Source organism: Pecten maximus, chromosome 3, assembly GCF_902652985.1.
Source record: "Pecten maximus chromosome 3, xPecMax1.1, whole genome shotgun sequence".
NCBI lineage: Eukaryota > Metazoa > Mollusca > Bivalvia > Pectinida > Pectinidae > Pecten > Pecten maximus.
The window spans coordinates 22,091,578-22,110,626 of NC_047017.1; the positions used below are offsets into that span (position 1 = coordinate 22,091,578).

The 19,049-nt window shown below is 34.2% G+C and overlaps 1 protein-coding gene and 1 non-coding gene across 2 annotated transcripts; one reads left to right on the top strand and one right to left on the bottom strand.

The window, feature by feature from the left end:
* Window positions 1–581: 581 nt before the first annotated feature.
* On the bottom strand, window positions 582–19,044 carry LOC117323564 (golgin subfamily A member 5-like). Its single transcript, XM_033878853.1, has 15 exons — window positions 18,966–19,044; window positions 16,640–17,291; window positions 16,195–16,440; window positions 15,676–15,895; window positions 13,371–13,494; window positions 11,518–11,614; window positions 10,698–10,804; window positions 8,939–9,106; window positions 7,365–7,493; window positions 7,019–7,117; window positions 6,509–6,658; window positions 4,641–4,716; window positions 4,337–4,433; window positions 3,968–4,031; window positions 582–3,622 (listed from the first exon to the last, which is right to left on the bottom strand). The coding sequence occupies exons 2-15, from the start codon at window positions 17,271–17,273 to the stop codon at window positions 3,521–3,523; spliced, it is 2,313 nt and encodes a 770-aa protein (XP_033734744.1). The 5' UTR covers window positions 17,274–17,291; window positions 18,966–19,044; the 3' UTR covers window positions 582–3,520.
* On the top strand, window positions 8,242–8,363 carry LOC117324716. Its single transcript, XR_004532051.1, has one exon. It is a non-coding gene; the product is annotated as a U6atac minor spliceosomal RNA (small nuclear RNA).
* Window positions 19,045–19,049: the final 5 nt, after the last annotated feature.

A 19,049-nucleotide genomic window follows, 5' to 3' on the forward strand; every position in this document is an offset into this window, starting at 1 on the left:
GCCCGTCATTCTTTCAATATATCTTGACAAAAGGTCTGAATCCATAAAATGTTAATGTAAATGTTTTAATGAAAAAAAATAGATGAGTATTAATGTCTCCTGTTGATGCTTGTGTACAAAATTTTTGGTAAGCATAAGCAACAAAATGTCATCCTTTGTCCTGTTGTTCAAAAGGGGATTAGCTTAATCACTTGACAAGTGAAAGTTTCATTTCTCTTTTACTTCAAACCCTGAGTGTGTTAATTCTTTAATGGGCAGGTAAGAAGAAACTGCCAATGTTACAATTTCAAAAAAAATGTCAAATTTGTTTTACCAAAAATGATTTTATCAGGATTTTAAAATTGTTGATTAACCTAATCGCCCCTTTGAACAACTAGACCCTGGCCATGGAAATGATGCCATCAATTAATTTCAGACTATTTACATTAACTTAATTAGTGCTTTATCATATTATTTATTCAAATAGTCCTACACACTATCAAGTATACATTTAAGTATCAAACCTTGACCAGCATTAAAAAGTTTGACAATAAAGAGAAATTGTTAAGTGAAAATTTGACGATAAACAAAAACACATCAAGTATGGGTTCCCTCTTTTATTTTAAATTTACAAATTATGCTTGAAGCAATAATATATTATTTAATGTTAACCACTATATTACATAACAAACACACAATCATAATCATCGTCAGTAATCACAGTTGTCTTGTTGATATACAATCAAACTCTGGTGACTGACAATGTATCATAATATGCTATGTACATAAAATTCAAACACACACATTCCTCTCAAATCTTTGACCTTTCTGATCACAGTTTACATGTACAAATTCCAATAACAGTATTCATATTCACCAGCTAAATAATGTTGATGTTGTCCCAACTTGTACATGTGCCTGATAACAGTCATGTTGCTTCTTGCAGTTTTACAAAGCCTTATGTCATCACTTGTACATGGCCTTATAACAGCCATGTCAACACTTGTACACGGCCTTATAACAGCCATGTCATCACTTGTACACGGCCTTATAACAGCCATGTCATTTTTTTCCTACATTTGTAACAAAAAAACAACACAATAAATTTTGTTCTGGAGGATGAACTTGACAACCTCTCAAGAAAACATGTTCCATTTCCAAAGATATGTTCTTTATATAGAGAGAATTTGTATTTGTAACCAAATAACTCTCACATATACACTTCAATGATGTCTGCTAAGAAATTTGTTTTTACGCATACATTGAACCATCATACTGTACAAACATTTCTGTCCATGTGAATTAAAATTCTGACACAGAAAATGCATATTCTACTACGGATAGTGGAAAATGAAAGGACAATGCTGAAATCTACCGTGTATACAAGCTTCAGTATCGAAGTATCTAATCTGATGAGCACTTAATAAAATTGTCAAACATTACATAGCATGGTGTACAAGTGTAGTTCTCATGGAAAAAATGAGGACCCTGAAATATTTTTTCTGGAACCATGTCACCCAAGGCTTGCACACCAAGATAATAAAACAATGTATCACAGATCAATTGTATCATGCTACACAAATATTACTTAGGATTTGTCTATCATTATCCAGAAAACATTGTGTATTTTTACACAACTACGAAAAGTAGACTGGACCTTTTTCTTGCTACAGTTTTGTGACCAATAATAGTGCCACTTCATAATGATTTGTTTCTTGCGTAATGATACGAAATTCTTCTTCTCTTTGCTAAACAAGGCATCTCTGTCACTTCATATACATCTCTCACTTAAATTAAATGAAGCATATCTTTTAAGTTCCACAATATGTAATCACCAGATCAATACGATCACAAACTAAAGAATATTACCATTACATGGTAATAACAAATATCTACCAACAATGTCATTGCCCAAATCTTTTTAATATCGTCCTTAACAGGGCACTACCGGCAAGTCAACGCACAACCTGGCACTGAACCCATGCAAGTGCTTATTTCTTTTACAGAAGAAAACAATATACTTAATATATATCAGAACTTATTGCTTACCTATGATAAATAATACTTACTTTCCATATCATGATTAAAATGATAAGTATTAACACTAAACTAAACTGCTTAAAATTTCAAGTTGAAGTGCATTATAATTATGCTTCATTGGTAACTTTTCAGAGTTTAAATAAAGATTGCACTATATTGAATTAGGAATATTTTTATAATGGTAGTCTTTATAGGACAGAGAGAGCTGTCCTAAATGACCATCGGTGTTAACAGGACATTAAGTAATACAAAACCAAATCGACATAGTGTTTTCGTGAAAACTGATGTATTGAGAATCCTACCAAAAGTAATTAAACATATACTGGATTATTTCACTGTACCAGTATTTAAGATGTACATAAAAAATCGAATTTTATAAAATTAAAATGAAATAAATAACACAAAACTAAAGATCCACATAAAAAGATATATCTAATGCTTATAATGTAAAACACTTGCATTTTGGTTTCACACCAAATTGAAGATATAACAAACTGACAAATAATTCCAATAGAGATAAGCAAAAACACAGCTGGGCGTCACATAGCCTGTACATTTTGAACTTTTTAATAAATACATAACAAACTTGTATAGAGTACAAATGTATTTTTTTCAAATTTTCCGTAAAAATTCTTAAAACTCTCAATACATACAATATGTCTTAAGGTTTTCCGTAAAAGCTGAACAAACTTGTAGTATAGACTGTATACCACACGGTTTCAACAAATTTAACACATATGCCACGTAGCTCTCCATTAATAAGAAAATGAAAATGAAGCAGACATCTATAGCTCAAAATGCTTTATAAAATGTTTTCCAGTATTTGAATTGCAATATAAAGTTTAAAGGAATTACACTATTCCCACATCTACCTTGGTAAAATTTAAGTCAAATAGATTGAATGTGTTACAAGTTCAATCATCAAAATTTTACTAAGATTCCTATATTCCATACTATACAGATAAACAAGATATTGGAGGGGACTTATATAGGCTTGCCTGTTGTCCAATCCATTTGTTTTATAATAACAAAATTTGTTGAAATGAAAAAATAAACAAAAAACAAAAAAAACAAAAACCTACCAATGCCATGCTTCCAAGTGGTGGTGAATGTACAAATGGTGTCTAATTCCTGTGGTCAGACACATTAAATCTGGATGTTAATCCATAGTCAATTACCGGACATATTCATTGTACCTGCTAGTTTCTCTACACATGCTCTTAACATGTAATAAAAGTGAATTTGCTCCTCTTTATTAAGACCATAGTCGGTAGATTCCGATTGAACTCGCACTTAAATGGTTTATATGACACCGAAGCAAGCAGTCATCCTAAGGAGAGTATCGTATCACCTGGGGTACCATCAGACAACGACAAAACAAGAAAGGACTTAATGGACATGATCTTATGGAGTGAAAGAGTTGTTCCCCTTGCTGTACCAAACAGCAGAAAGACATAAATAGTTTAATAACACAGCTGTTGTCTGCGAGTGCCAGCACTCTTCAGCGGGCGCCAGGTGGAGGCAATGGTTGTCCATGGTCAGCCCCATGCATCTCCGGCTGGTACGTCAGCAACACAACCATAACCCAAAGGTGCAGCATTGCCTAAATAATAGGACACAACCTTATTGTAACTCTCCAAAACTGATTAGGAAATATTTCAGTCCTGAGATAAATAAAACAAAATAAGAAGAGGCTACAATTGCTTTATTTTCTAAGTCTCTGGCCAGTAGAAATGAAAACTAAGTTTCATAAATTTGTGACATCATAATTGAAACCATGAGAACCATTGAGCCAATCACGGCTTAGGTCTTATTAACATGTGTCTGCAACACAATTATGTGATGGGGTTTTGCTATGTTAATCGGTAAGACCTGTGGCATTTCAGTCAGAAAGATAAATGATGTCTGGAGCAAGCTTGAGGCGTTTTTTACCGCAGGAGCTACTCACCATGTATAATATCACAAATACTCTGGCAATGGGGTATCTCCTTAGGAAAACTCCAAGGCGTATTCTACAATCAGAAAAGTCAGCTGATGAAGACTTAGTATACTGTTATACCGAATATGTTGAAAGAATTATCAAAAAAATTATTTAACAATATTCAATGATTTCTTTTTGACACCGGATATGTCAAAGATAAAAGAGAACTTGAAAATGTAAAAGAATAATTGAGTACATATATTAATACAAAGAGACTATTCTTCACCTAATATTCCATTTATAAAGCAGGTACATTGATAACATATTGCAACTCAGTAAAATGAAAATATTTCAACAGTTCTACTTAAACCACTATTACTTGGATGACCATCTTACCCGAGCTTATCAATAGAGTTGGCAGCCCGCTTCATTTTTTTGGTCACTTCTGTGTCTGTGGCTGCCTCACGCATGAACGCTGGTAGTCTCTGTCGCACTGTTAATATACAGTAATCATAAATTTCTCTTGAAAAAACAGATTTTTTTTATCAGATTATTTTTTTTCTAATTGTATCCCACAAATTATATCATATGATTTTGTTGTAAGATTTGTCTATGCTGCTGAAATTATCATCCAATCATTTATATGTATCAAAGTGACACTTGTTTATGGACAAAATATTTTGTGTGGCACTTTATATACCTTCATCATCATCGTTGACATGGACGACAGCCGTGTTGGTCCTCAGAGACGAGGCCTGGACATCTTTATACTGCATCTGCAAAGACAAACTTATAAATGTAACTGTTTATCTACAAAACCTAACTTAGTTACAATGTAAGTATTCATCAACAAACCCATTTTATCGATGAAGCATACCAGTATAACTGTAACTACACAAACCATTTATAAAACCCAACTTGCAATGTAACATTAGGCTAACTTCTACCTACACAACCCAGCTTTTAATGTACTGCAGATTGCAGTATATCCAGAATATCTTAGACATCAAAACTTGAAATGGAAATGTTTTTTTATTTGGTTATTTTTTGGTTAAGAATTTTTAAAACCGAGAATCGTTCACTAATTATAGATGGCTATTCCTTGTTTCAAAATTCTGAAATAGCCCTTACTGAGCTTGGGTTAAGCAGTGTTTTGTGTGTTTTTTTATCATATTGATAAAAATATAAAAATATACTTCCATGTTGATGTGTGGCCTATATTAGAAAATATCTGTATAACTAAGAGTTTTATAACAAACTGAAAAAGGACTGAAATTTTTTAGATCTATTGAAATATTTGAATAACTGATCTGATGCATCATGCACTTGTACCATTGAATGATAGTATTCCATTCAGCAAAGAACATTTCTGAAGCATTCACTTGACCTTCTGCCCAACCAATATCAGGATCTATAAACTTTCTCTACTGAACACTGGTGTTAATGTGATGAAATAACACTAAAACACAAATACGATTTCATCTTATTAGATTATTATTTCACACATCTAGTAAATACAGTCAAACCTCGATGTTTCGAAATTCAAGGGACTAACAGAAAAACTTCAAAACAGCGGGACTTCGAATTATTCATGGTTGACAACAGATCAATGTTTTCTTGATAATGACCATATCTGTTAACGTTACATGTCCTCAGTGTCTTCGTGTTAATCGTCGCCTGTCAGGCTCACATCGAAAAGTTTAGTTAATTTACCTCAAACCCAACAAAATGAAAATACTTTTCATCAATTATACCTAAGCATTTTATTAATTAAACAAACTATGTATCGGTTACAAAACACTTATATCACGTCTAACAGATAAAGCAAAAGAAGTACAATGTTTTTCTGCTAAAGACACATGTGTTTACGTTATGTGCATATAAAATACGGAATGCCGATCGGTTGGAGAATGCATGATTGAATGACAAATAATCGATTTACATGGATGTTTATGTATAAGTTTGAAACGTGACACTTTGAATATGAGTGAAGACATTGCTAATTGTTTGTGTTTAAAATTGATCTGCTTGTTTTACTGTTCTGTAAAATTTACTCACCGATCGCTGATTTTAATGGCGGCGGAGATCTACCGGAGTGATTAAATGCCATGGCTTCTAAATACACCATTTATCTATCAATTGAGTCTGAATATTAATTAACCCCATGATCGGGAGTGACAACACATGCTATCATTATCCCGATTGTCAGTCAGGGCATTTGAGGGAGAGGTGTGAAATCTTGCAGCGGGGTTCACGACAAACACCTGTCCAGTGGTCAGTACAGATAGAAAATTTTGTTCGAATCATGAGATGTCAATTACCTATAATACCATAGCTAACGGGCCATGAAAAAACTTTGATACATCGAAAACTTTGATTTATAAAAATTTGAATCATACATAGGTTCGTTATTAGCGTTTTATAGTTATATAGTGAGGAAATTTGGGACCAAGCAAAAAGTTTGATACAGCGAGAAATTTGAATCAACGAAGTTTGAATCATCGAGGTTTGACTGTATGTGGTTTACCTGTAATTATCTCACAAAACAAGCGTAGATATAAGCCTTACCTCAAGTCTCTCAAGCTGCAGGGTGAGTGAGTTTTTCTCTGTACTCAATGCCTCCAGCATTGTCTGTTTGTGTATGAGGCTCTCTGTCAGTGACCTCACACGAGATTCTAGTTCATTCTCAGATGTAGAACTGATCGACTTTGTTGTGAGCTACAAAAGCACAAGTCACTGTCATATCAATTTCAATATGTATTGCAATTCTTTACAAAGCTGAAGAACTATTATACTACACAATACAAACATTATAAGATGTTAACATTTAAAATAAAGTGAGTGGGAGCTCACATGGATACACCCCTCATGCTCAATTGATTAAGTTATAGATATCTGACTGTGTCTGGTGAGGGGTCATGTTCAAATGACCTCAATGCTTACCATAAACTAGAATTATTTTAATCAAATGCACCTCTTATATGCCTGTTTGGCAGTACTGGTAATTGAAATAATTTGAAATAATGATTTTTTTTTTTTTTTTTTTTTTTGGTAAAACCATCTCATTTGCAGACATACCTGATTTCTGAGTCTTTCTATTTCCATTTCTCTGTCTCTAACACAGTTCTGAAATGTTCCTTTTTGTTTGTGAATCTCCTCTATTGAATACTGCATCTCCTAGATAAATGAAAAATTATTAATTTTAATTCCTTTTGAAAATACATCATTAATGGTAATTAATGGTCGTATATTAGAACAGTTACCTGGTTATTAAGAAAAGCTATTTTCCTGGTTAATAAGAAAAGTTGTGATGGATCTTTTTTTTTAGGGGGGGGGGGGGGGGGGTTCTGTTGAGCAAAATGAATGTTGTATACATGTAAAGACATGCATCAATCCATTCTTATCACTATTTAGTTAGACCAACCTGTTTCTGTTTGAGGAGTTCAGTCTCAGCGTCCTCCCGTCGACGTTTCTCAGTCATAAGGTTGTCCTCTAGAGCACAAATCTGGTCATTGGCCTCATCACTGTCACGCTGTAACTGTCCCTCTAGATCCTGATATGAAATGCACAAAATGATCTCCATCACAAAAATATATTCAGCAACATCAGACAAATTCTGTACATTTGAAGCTCATAAGCCAGACAAAAAATTCAAGTAAATTTACACCTAAAATATTTCTGAGCCTATTTCATCTAATACAGATTTGTTTCTTTTTTCTTTTTTTCACAACAAAATCTAAACTTATTTAAAAAAATATATAATCAGGAATATCATTCATTTTCAAAGTAGGTTAGGAAATGGTCAATAAAGTACCATTGGTAACAATATTTAAACTGTTTACACACCAATATGTCAATCCATGCATGAACCTAATTATACCTATTAAGTTAAAACATGGTACAATAAGCATCTTAAAATTTCAATTACAAAGGTACTCTTAAAAATAAATGAAAATTCAAATTGGACTTATAAACACAATGAATTATCATTTCTTAGTCTCCAAACATTACACTACGTAATAAGGGGAGATAATATAAAATTACCTCCCCTTACACCTCATCTTCTTAATTTACAGGAAAAAACATCCTATCTAACAGAAAATACCATAAAATATTGTTTGAAGCTAACCAAAATTAACCTTTCATTATACTTGTAAATTATAGGTATATGAAAAGACAGTGGTGCCAAAACTGAATTTATATTTAGAGATAATGAATAAAATTATTGAAACTAATAACACCTATATTTCACAATAAATAGATTTGTTGGTATATAACCAAGATAGATACTAGTAATGGTTGTGTTGTAAGAAAGGAGAGAAGGTTAGCACTCCCCTTGATAAGGACGGAAGGGACCCCTGTGGTCTATATAACACATATAAGGCGCTTACCTCCTTACTTCGGAGGTAGGTCTTTATTTTTCCACAATAGTGCCATTGTTCATACATTACTGAACGTTATCAGATCCACAATAGGGTAATTACAATGATATAATGTCATTCAAGCTGATTAGAAAGACCCGACAAAGAAATCTATTAATAATGTCTGTCAATCAACCACTTTCCTAGAAGTAGAGGGAATCTATTGATGTTACCATTGTAAATTATGCTTGTCAACAAACTCAACATGAACTTGAATTTTTTATCAAATATATCATTTTGATATTAAACACTTTCATTTATGTATGAAAATAAAATGTGTCCTACTAAACTAAAATACTGTAGAACTTCAAACATGGCCTTTAGGTATCTCCATTATACAATCACACATCTAGTTAAGCTTAATTTAAATTTACTTTTATAAAGTATATTTATGAACAAACTGCAATTGTTTTACCACAAAATTGCATTAGTACTAAAATAATTTGTGAGACACAAAATACATTTTTATACAGAAAGAATTTTTTATTGCATTCTTCATAGTTTCTCTCTACTGGCTGGGATATAACAGAAGTCCTAAGGAAATACTAAAACACAGTCCAAAACCATGGTTCTTTACCTGCAGTTCTACCCTTAGACTGTCCACAGTCATCCTGGATTGCTGAAGCTCGTCCCTAAACATGTCACGCTCCTGTTTGACCGAGTCATACTCCAGACTGGACACTCCAGCCATCTCCCCTGCAGCTCCAGACCCCTCTCTTAGACTGGCAATTAGTCTCTCCTTGGACTAAAAATAGAATGGTCATGTGCTACATACTAAATTATTCACATAGATAAAAAGAGTTCTTGCACCTACCAATGTGGGTCTGCAATACTGAAATATATTACTGAAATTCCCCATACATGTGTAGCACTAATATATATTTTAAGTTGGTGACCTGACAAATAAGATAGGATGCCTATAGATTATTGGAGTATATCTCCCAACACAATCAAAGGGCCAAAGGCCCTGAGAAACGTCAGGGTCTGAGGTCATATTATAAGAAATTTAAAATTGGATTTTATAGTCAGACAGTTACATTTGTATCAGATGAAATGTCTTCATCTGGCCCTGGTATTCCTGTTCTATATATATATTCAAGAAAACATGTATAACATATATATCAGCTGACAACTTTACAAAAGCCGAGTATAGTTCTTTCCTCATTTCTTTAATGCTTGTGGAAAATTATTGATATACGCCTGAATCAGTAAAGCTGCTTGTAAACTTTGAAAAAAAAGAATCAACTGAACGACAAATCGGTCTATTAACAGAACATGTTGTTCAAGTAACTACAACTAAAGATAAAATCCAAGATGTACACAGCCGAAGTTTTTTTTTTAAATTTTATTTATACTATAAGTTATTAATAAGGCCTATCAAACATCTATTTTATGACCCGTAGTAACACATTTTCACTCCGATAGAAAACTGCGGTCGCGTTGTCCGACGAGACATATCTAGTTTTGACACCGACACCAGTACATCATGATCAGTCACGGATCACAATCATTAGATTCTTTTCAAACAACAAATAATAACCTTATTTAATAAAATCCTCACGAAAAACGGCAATGTAGTTTGTTACAACTTGCCCTAAATTCCTGGTCATATTTCTTGCGTATTCTAGCGACATACAAATGAATATGAAACTGCGAACGGTCGTTGGTTTAGTTACAGTAGACATAACCGCCATTTTGGCTGACTAGTGATGAGTCACGTGACAGCTGAAGTTATCTCGTAGAATGCTCGGGTGCATTTGACTACGTAAATAGGATTGGTTTTAAGCTATCAAATGTTCCTGCATATGAACTCAGGATGAACAGATGTGGATAGTTTCTCTGTGAATGCATGTAAATTTCCACGACGATCAAACTGATTTTTCTACTTTCGTTTTCAAGGCAGTATCGAGACAGAACTACGTAATCCTACGCCAACAAAATTGCATATACTGACGAGGAAAAAGGTTAATATTTATACTCTAAAATAGTTTAGAACACCAAACATTCACATTTCATTTTAAATAATTGCAGTAAATACGGTTTACATCACTTAAATTGTGTCAATAATTGTTATCAAAATAGGAACTATATTAGGCTGCGGATGTATATAATTTGTATGACAGAAAAGAGGAATAGTTAGCCGGAACAGATCTGTCAGTAACAACATTTTCCCACCACGCCTATAACGGCAGGTGCCAAAGGCACCCTGACGTTAACAAATTGGGTTTAGCAAAGTTAGAAAGTATCAAGAGATTTAGCGGTAAATTAAAACCATATAAATTAAGTTAGCTGACAGTAGACCTTTCTCCAGGTAAACCAAGGTTTGGGTAAAATACCTGCAGTATCCTTGTGGCCTTCTCCTTGTACTCTGACAGTTCTTGTTTGGCCGAGTCAGCACTACTCTTGAGTGTTTTCATCTGGACAGATATTTCAGAAACTTTGGCTGAAAAAATACATGTAAATCATACGAGATATTATTTTGTGATTGCTTCATCTTAAATAAGTATTGGATTACATGAAGGCAAATGTAAGCCAAATTTATGGAGTCCTGTCACATTTCCCTGGGGCCACTCAACAATGATACCAATCATTTCAGACCAAACCACTTGTTGTGGTATTCATTACCAATTTTTAACTTGTACCTTTCTGCTATTAAAATTAATTCCATGAATGAGATGAACTTAAAGGACATATTCTGATATATAAATCCAGCAAACAAGCAATGATATAGATTTTCTCATTTGTTTTACAAAATTTCATTACATATCTTCACATCATAGAGTCAGATCAGAATTTTAAATAGAATGATGTGAATGAATGAGCAAAGTGATAATTTTCCAAAAATGTAAGGGAAACATTTTTTGATACTCAAAAATAAAACAACATTATGAAAGTAACACATTTCGATAATGAAATTCAAACAGTAATATCACAAGTGTTAAATCACTACCAGTTAAACACTTAAAAGGATATTGAAAATTATCAAAATCAATGTCAGTTTAAATGTTTCAAGTCTAGAGTTGTTGTTGTTGTTTTTTTGTTAGACTAGTTACTCTTTACATCCTTAATTTTTGTCTTTAATATGAGTTAGAAAATTTAAATCAAACACTTTGAAGAGTGAAGATTAAAATGCTGACATTCCTCATATATATGTACCTTTTTCCTCATTAAATTTCCGTTCTGAGGAGGTAAGGGCTTCAGCCAGACTTCTCTGTTCATTTTCCAGTCGACTTTGTCTATCTGACGCCTCTTGCTACAAAAGTATTACATTCAATCCTTATAGAAATTCAGGGGAGTGAATTATAATGGGATTTACACTATAACAGTAGGTTTATCACTATGACAGTAGGTTTATCACTATAACAGTAGGTTTATCACTATGACAGTAGGTTTATCACTATAACAGTAGGTTTATCACTATAACATTAGGTTTATCACTATGACAGTAGGTTTATCACTATGACAGTAGGTTTATCACTATGACAGTAGGTTTATCACTATAACATTAGGTTTATCACTATAACAGTAGGTTTATCACTATGACAGTAGGTTTATCACTATGACAGTAGGTTTATCACTATGACAGTAGGTTTATCACCATAACAGAAGGTTTATCACTATAACAGTAGGTTTATCACTATGACAGCAGGTTTATCACTATGACAGTAGGTTTATCACTATGACAGTAGGTTTATCACTATGACAGTAGGTTTATCACTATGACAATAGGTTTATCAATATAACAGTAGGTTTATCACTATAACAGTAGGTTTATCACTATGACAGTAGGTTTATCACTATGACAGTAGGTTTATCACTATGACAGTAGGTTTATCACTATGACAGTAGGTTTATCACTATGACAGTAGGTTTATCACCATAACAGAAGGTTTATCAATATAACAGTAGGTTTATTAATATGACAGTAGGTTTATCAATATAACAGTAGGTTTATCACTATAACAGTAGGTTTATCACTATTACAGTAGGTTTATCACTGACAGTAGGTTTATCACTATGACAATAGGTTTATCACTATAACAGTAGGTTTATCACTATGACAGTAGGTTTATCACTATGACAGTAGGTTTATCACTATGACAGCAGGTTTATCACTATGACAGTAGGTTTATCACTGACAGTAGGTGTATCACTATGACAATAGGTTTATCACTATGACAGTAGGTTCATCACTATAACAGTAGGTTAATCACTATAACAGTAGGTTTATCACTATGACAGTAGGTTTATCACTATAACAGTAGGTTTATCACTATGATAGTAGGTTTATCACTATGACAGTAGGTTTATCACTATGACAGCAGGTTTATCACTATGACAGTAGGTTTATCACTGACAGTAGGTGTATCACTATGACAATAGGTTTATCACTATGACAGTAGGTTCATCACTATAACAGTAGGTTTATCACTATAACAGTAGATTTATCACTATGACAGTAGGTTTATCACTATGACAGTAGGTTTATCACTATAACAGTAGGTTTATCACTAAGACAGTAGGTGTATCACTATAACAGTAGGTTTATCACTATAACAGTAGGTTTATCACTATGACAGTAGGTTTATCACTATGACAGTAGGTTTATCACTATAACAGTAGGTTTATCACTATGACAGTAGGTTTATCACTATAACAGTAGGTGTATCACTATAACAGTAGGTTTATCACTATAACAGTAGATTCATCACTATGACAGAAGGTTTATCACTATGACAGAAGGTAAGATATATGTGTTACTATGACATTAAGATTGACTATATAGCAGACGGTTTGTTGTCATGGCAGCAGGATTGACAATACTTTGTTTTACTTTTACAGTATATGTATTACTATGACAATAGATATGTAACAATGATAGCAGGTTTGGTACTATGGCAATAAATTTGTTATTATTACAGTATGGTTGTTTTTCCTACAGTGGGTTTGTTTCTATGACATCAGGTTTGTTACTATGACAACACATTTATTACAATGGCTGTACATACCTGAGCCTTTTTGTATGCCTCCTGTTCCCTCTGTAGTGCAGTCTCAACCTCCACTAGTTTATACTTGAGAGTGTCGAGGGCCTGACTGTGCATACCACTGGAATCTGTATGATCCTGAAGTATCCTATAATAATACATTGAAAGTCTTATCATAATCTACATGTATACACATGTACAACTAATTTCAAAGATTTATCAATGTTGAGTAGATATATATATATGATGCTACACAAATACGAAAAAGTATGACTTAATGTAGGCCTATATCTCCTAATTTATTTTCTTTGTTCTACACTGCTATCATGCAGTGCCTGCAAACTGTACAGTGTATGAATTGTTATACATGTTTTGTACTGATGAGCTGTAAAGCTCAAGGTCAATAAACAAATTGAATTGAATTGAATTGAATACACAAGTATTTTAAACCAAAATGAAATATTCCATGTTATCCAAATTAACTCATGTCCTGTCAAGGTTGGATCAGCTTTTGAAATTGTCCATGAGCTTGCCTTACCTAAATCTGAGAGACTGGAGGTTTTGGGGAGACAGGTAAAACATATAAAGTGTCTATAGGCTATTTACCTGCAGTTTCAATAGCTTAGTCAATATTCCAAGTATAGAAAGTAGCATCTTCGCTAGCCAAGACTTCTGATTATGTTACACTCCATGAACCGACGACTATATCTACCAAGAGTTCTAGGATTGTAACGTAATCAGAAGCCTTGGCTAGTGAAGATGAGAAAGTAGATACTGATTCAGAAGTAAACCAATAAAATTCTAGAAATATATCTACAGAAATGGAAGATATTTAGATAATGTTTTCTTCCAAAAAAATTATGTTTTCATACTATTTTATCACCTATATTCCCCAAATAACTTACTATTCTGTGTGTGAGTGGCTATTCTGTATACTATAAGTATTAAATTAGACAAAATTTTTACTTGCTCGCCTGTGTGACTGGAGATCCTATATAACACAGACAAAGTATTTACCTGTCCCTGTGTGACTGGAGATCCTATATAACACAGACAAAGTATTTACCTGTCCCTGTGTGACTGGAGATCCTATATAACACAGACAAAGTATTTACCTGTCCCTGTGTGACTGGAGATCCTATATAACACAAAGTTTTTACCTGCTCGCCTGTGTGACTGGAGATCCTATATAACACAAAGTTTTTACCTGCTCGCCTGTGTGACTGGAGATCCTATATAACAAAGTATTTACCTGTCCCTGTGTGACTGGAGATCCTATATAACACAGACAAAGTATTTACCTGTCCCTGTGTGACTGGAGATCCTATATAACACAGACAAAGTATTTACCTGTCCCTGTGTGACTACAGATCCTATATAACACAGACAAAGTATTTACCTGTCCCTGTGTGACTAGATATCCTATATAACACAGACAAGGTATTTACCTGTCACTGTGTGACTACAGATCCTATATAACACAAAGTATTTACCTGTCCCTGTGTGACTGTAGATCCTATATAACACAAACAAGGTATTTACCTGTCCCTGTGTGACTAGAGATCCTATTTACCTGTCCCTGTGTGACTAGAGATCCTATATAACACAGACAAGGTATTTACCTGTCCCTGTGTGACTACAGATCCTATATAACACAGACAAAGTATTTACCTGTCACTGTGTGACTACAGATCCTATATAACACAGACAAAGTATTTACCTGTCCCTGTGTGACTGGAGATTCTATATAACACAGACAAAGTATTTACCTGTCCCTGTGTGACTGGAGATCCTATATAACACAGACAAAGTATTTACCTGTCCCTGTGTGACTGGAGATCCTATATAACACAGACAAAGTATTTACCTGTCCCTGTGTGACTGGAGATCCTATATAACACAGACAAAGTATTTACCTGTCCCTGTGTGACTAGATATCCTATATAACACAGACAAAGTATTTACCTGTCCCTGTGTGACTGGAGATTCTATATAACACAGACAAAGTATTTACCTGTCCCTGTGTGACTGGAGATCCTATATAACACAGACAAAGTATTTACCTGTCCCTGTGTGACTAGAGATCCTATATAACACAGACAAAGTATTTACCTGTCCCTGTGTGACTAGAGATCCTATATAACACAGACAAAGTATTTACCTGTCCCTGTGTGACTGCAGATCCTATATAACAAGGTATTTACCTATCACTGTGTGACTAGAGATCCTATATAACACAAAGTATTTACCTGTCCCTGTGTGACTAGAGATCCTATTTACCTGTCCCTGTGTGACTAGAGATCCTATATAACACAGACAAAATATTTACCTGTCCCTGTGTGACTGGAGACCATGTATAGATGCTTCTTTCCTTGACAGCTCTTTGTCAGCTTCCTCTAGTCTGACTCTAAGAACAGCCAGTTGGGAGTCTTTGGCCCCCAAAGCCTCTGTCAGATCTGATTCTCGTGACTGCAATTCACGAACTAGCTGGTCATGCATGGACGCTGACTGATGATAAGAATCCAGCTTCTGTTTTGTAATATTCAATTCTAATAAAGATAAAAACTTGTATCAAAATGATGAAATGCATAGCATTCTAACTAAAAAACATATACAATGCATTTTATTAGCATAAAAGTCTATTATCAGAATACTGATATACTTCAAATATAAGATGCATATAGGAACAATTATTTCCCTGTAAATTATGATTAACAAACACTTTGTACCTTACTTTTACAAAACGCTAAGTTTATGTAGGGAAATTCAATTTCAAATGTAAACAAGCTGCTCAAAAAATACATTTTAACGTATGCAACTTCTTTGCCTCAACATTAGCTTCCAGTACCAGAATTTGAATCCTTGGATCGCTGTATGATGGAAGACATCTCCTGGTTAAGAGAAGCAACTTCATTTTTCAGAAGCTTATTCTCCAGCTCTAGCGATGACATTTTCTGATGAGCTTCCCCAGCTGTTTCTGACCCTTGGTTGCTATGGACGCTGTTGCTAGGACTTTGCTCTAGCATAGCATCAGCTAGTGCTGCTACATCAGCAAGCCCATCAGGCTCAGAGTTTGGACTTTCTCGTTCACTTGCTACAACAAATAGATGTAATTCAAGTACAAACGATTCTTATTAGCCTATTTTTCTTTTGGTAATTTTAGTTAGCTATATGCACAAAAATTTGATATTTCAGTGATTTTTGGGACTCAGATATTAAGTTTTGGACTGAAAAAAAAAACCTTTAAGAATTACTGTATTGTATTATTTTCAGATTTTATGACTTTCACCAACCTGGTCCAACTGAATCTATATGCACTATTGATGATCCACTTGTCGAGGGTGGTGCATCCGAGCTCTTATTGCCTTTACTTGATATGGTGGAGGATGTGCTTGACTGTCGCGAATGTCTAGCACTACTGATTGGAGTTGTACTTTTCTTTCTAGTTGATTCCACTGGATCACTGCTATTTAGAAAGTCAAACAAAGCTTCATCAGAGTCAATCTTTTTCTTGCCCCCTGGAGTTGTTACTGTAGATACTTGTTGTGGAGTTGATACAGAGGAGACTGCACTTGCTTGTGGTTTTTGGACTGGACTGGGAGAACTACCCTGTTTGATGTTTGACTGTAGTGGAGTACTTGGTGATTTAGATAATCCTGTAAGTGTTTGACGAATTGGTTTAGTCACAAATGGTGAGGATTTGTCTGTTCCTTGACCACTTAATTTAGTGGAACCAACAGGTGCAGGATTTTGAATATACTGTCTTGAGGAAGCAGCATCAGCTGTGTGATCACTTCTTTTACTACCAGAAACATTTCCTGATGCGTAACTTGTCTCACTTTCAGTCTTCAAGGCTCCAGCTGCTGACTGGTCAATTTTGTTGAGAAATTCTTCAACATTTCCTGTCAATCCTGACAACCATGACATCTTGCATACTACTGATGCCTGAAAAATAAATATCCAGCAACGATAATAATAAAAGGTTATACATGTACAGTCACTACCAACACCTACTCCTATAACATAAGAGGCCGCTGGTCGGTTTTTTTTCTATCGGATATGATTTTGCCGACTGCGACCTCTTATTTCCGAAGCACTAATTCTTTGATGCAGTTTCCGCCTGAAATCCAGGTGCAACGAAATATGCTTGAAAAAAACACTTAAGTGGTTGACAGGTCATTACAACAATGTCTACGCATCATTTATGCAATATATATTCCATATGTATGTCACAGACACAAATATATAGTATAATCCGGTATAGAATACACAAAATATATACATGTCCATGTCGTTGTAGCACTTTTCTAGCCGGTTTTGAAAATGGCTGCCTAAATTTTAGGTTGATACAAAATAGTCTTGAGTATTTCAAACGGAATGAAATGATACAGATTTTGTTGTATTCCGCTTGTAGGACAAGGATTGTAAACCGTAAATCACATGGTATTTCTACTTTCATTACCGGCAGTATTGTCTGCTTGAGCTCTTCTTGGCTTCGGAAGAAGAAAACTTCATAATTTGTGTGTTTGCTACGAAATTCTTCTCATTTAATCATGGAATTATGGAAAGGAATATATATTGGACCCTTTTAATCATTTAAATGTAAGTTGACACGCTATATTTTTTCAAAATACGAACTTTGAAAATTTAATTGTCAGTATCAGGAAAATCTGCTATGGGCAGTCAGAGGTTACCGGTGCCTGTCAAAAGTATCTCGACATGTAAAACCTCTAACATTGTTGGGAGTATACCACCACCATGCCATCAATTAGTTAATAACTAAGGATTAACTTACTTCATTTTAGATTATAACATGTTGCGTACTCAAACTACAATTGTCGAGTGTTTTAACTATTTATTAACATAATGTCCAACATGCTAGGTGAATGATACAGTAATCTTTCAATACATTTTTTTAAAGAAATTATTCCGAAAGAAAACATCACGAAATAATGTATTACAATGTCTTTCTAGTCACCATTCGGGATAGCCACAGTTTTATCTTGCCCTGACACCAGGTCTGGTGTACATGTCAGGACCAGAGGTAACTTGAGCTACATTTGGGATAATTTCTTTTACTCATCTTTGTTTTCCGGCCTTTGGCCTTATATTGCCACCATGTAGTATTATCACTTAACAAGCATCACATTTTAACATTTCTTACTACCACAGTTGTTCAATGTCCCAGAATTGGGATCTAACGACGTAAACAGATACTGTACAGATGCTGTGAGTCTGTTGCAGGTGATGTACCTGTTTACCAGGTGTTATGATTTGTGAAATTGTTCTTCATGTGCTTCATTCTATTTATTTGTTTAAGAAATAACGTTTGTGACGTTGTCACCATATAAATGTATGTCACAGTATAAATGCATATTGATATATCTAATTTGAACTAAGACATGATCGAGCCTGTGTTTTTGATTGTGAAAATGACAAACTGAAAATGGCCAGCAGAATAAGTTGCAATGTTGACATTCGAGAACCTCCAAATTGCATTCTGCAACCCGAATCGTTTACCTTCTCATAGGAGATTTTTTACAATTGAAATCGAACCATGATATGATACATTTATAATCTATTGATCCAGTATATTATGCGACATTTTAGTTTTCTTACCGAAGTTTTGCAGACAAACTTCCCTTAAAATATCATGATCTGTGTAAAGAATACGCTTGCAATATTTTGTCGGGTGGAACCGTC

Coding starts and splice junctions, on each gene's coding strand:
- LOC117323564 (XM_033878853.1), bottom strand. CDS start 17,273: ATGTCATGGTTGTCAGGATTGACAGGAAATGTTGAAGAATTTCTCAAC. Junction 16,441..16,639: donor TATAGATTCAGTTGGACCAG/GTTGGTGAAAGT, acceptor TATTTGTTGTAG/CAAGTGAACGAGAAAGTCCA. Junction 10,805..11,517: donor GAAATTTAATGAGGAAAAAG/GTACATATATAT, acceptor GTATTTTTTCAG/CCAAAGTTTCTGAAATATCT.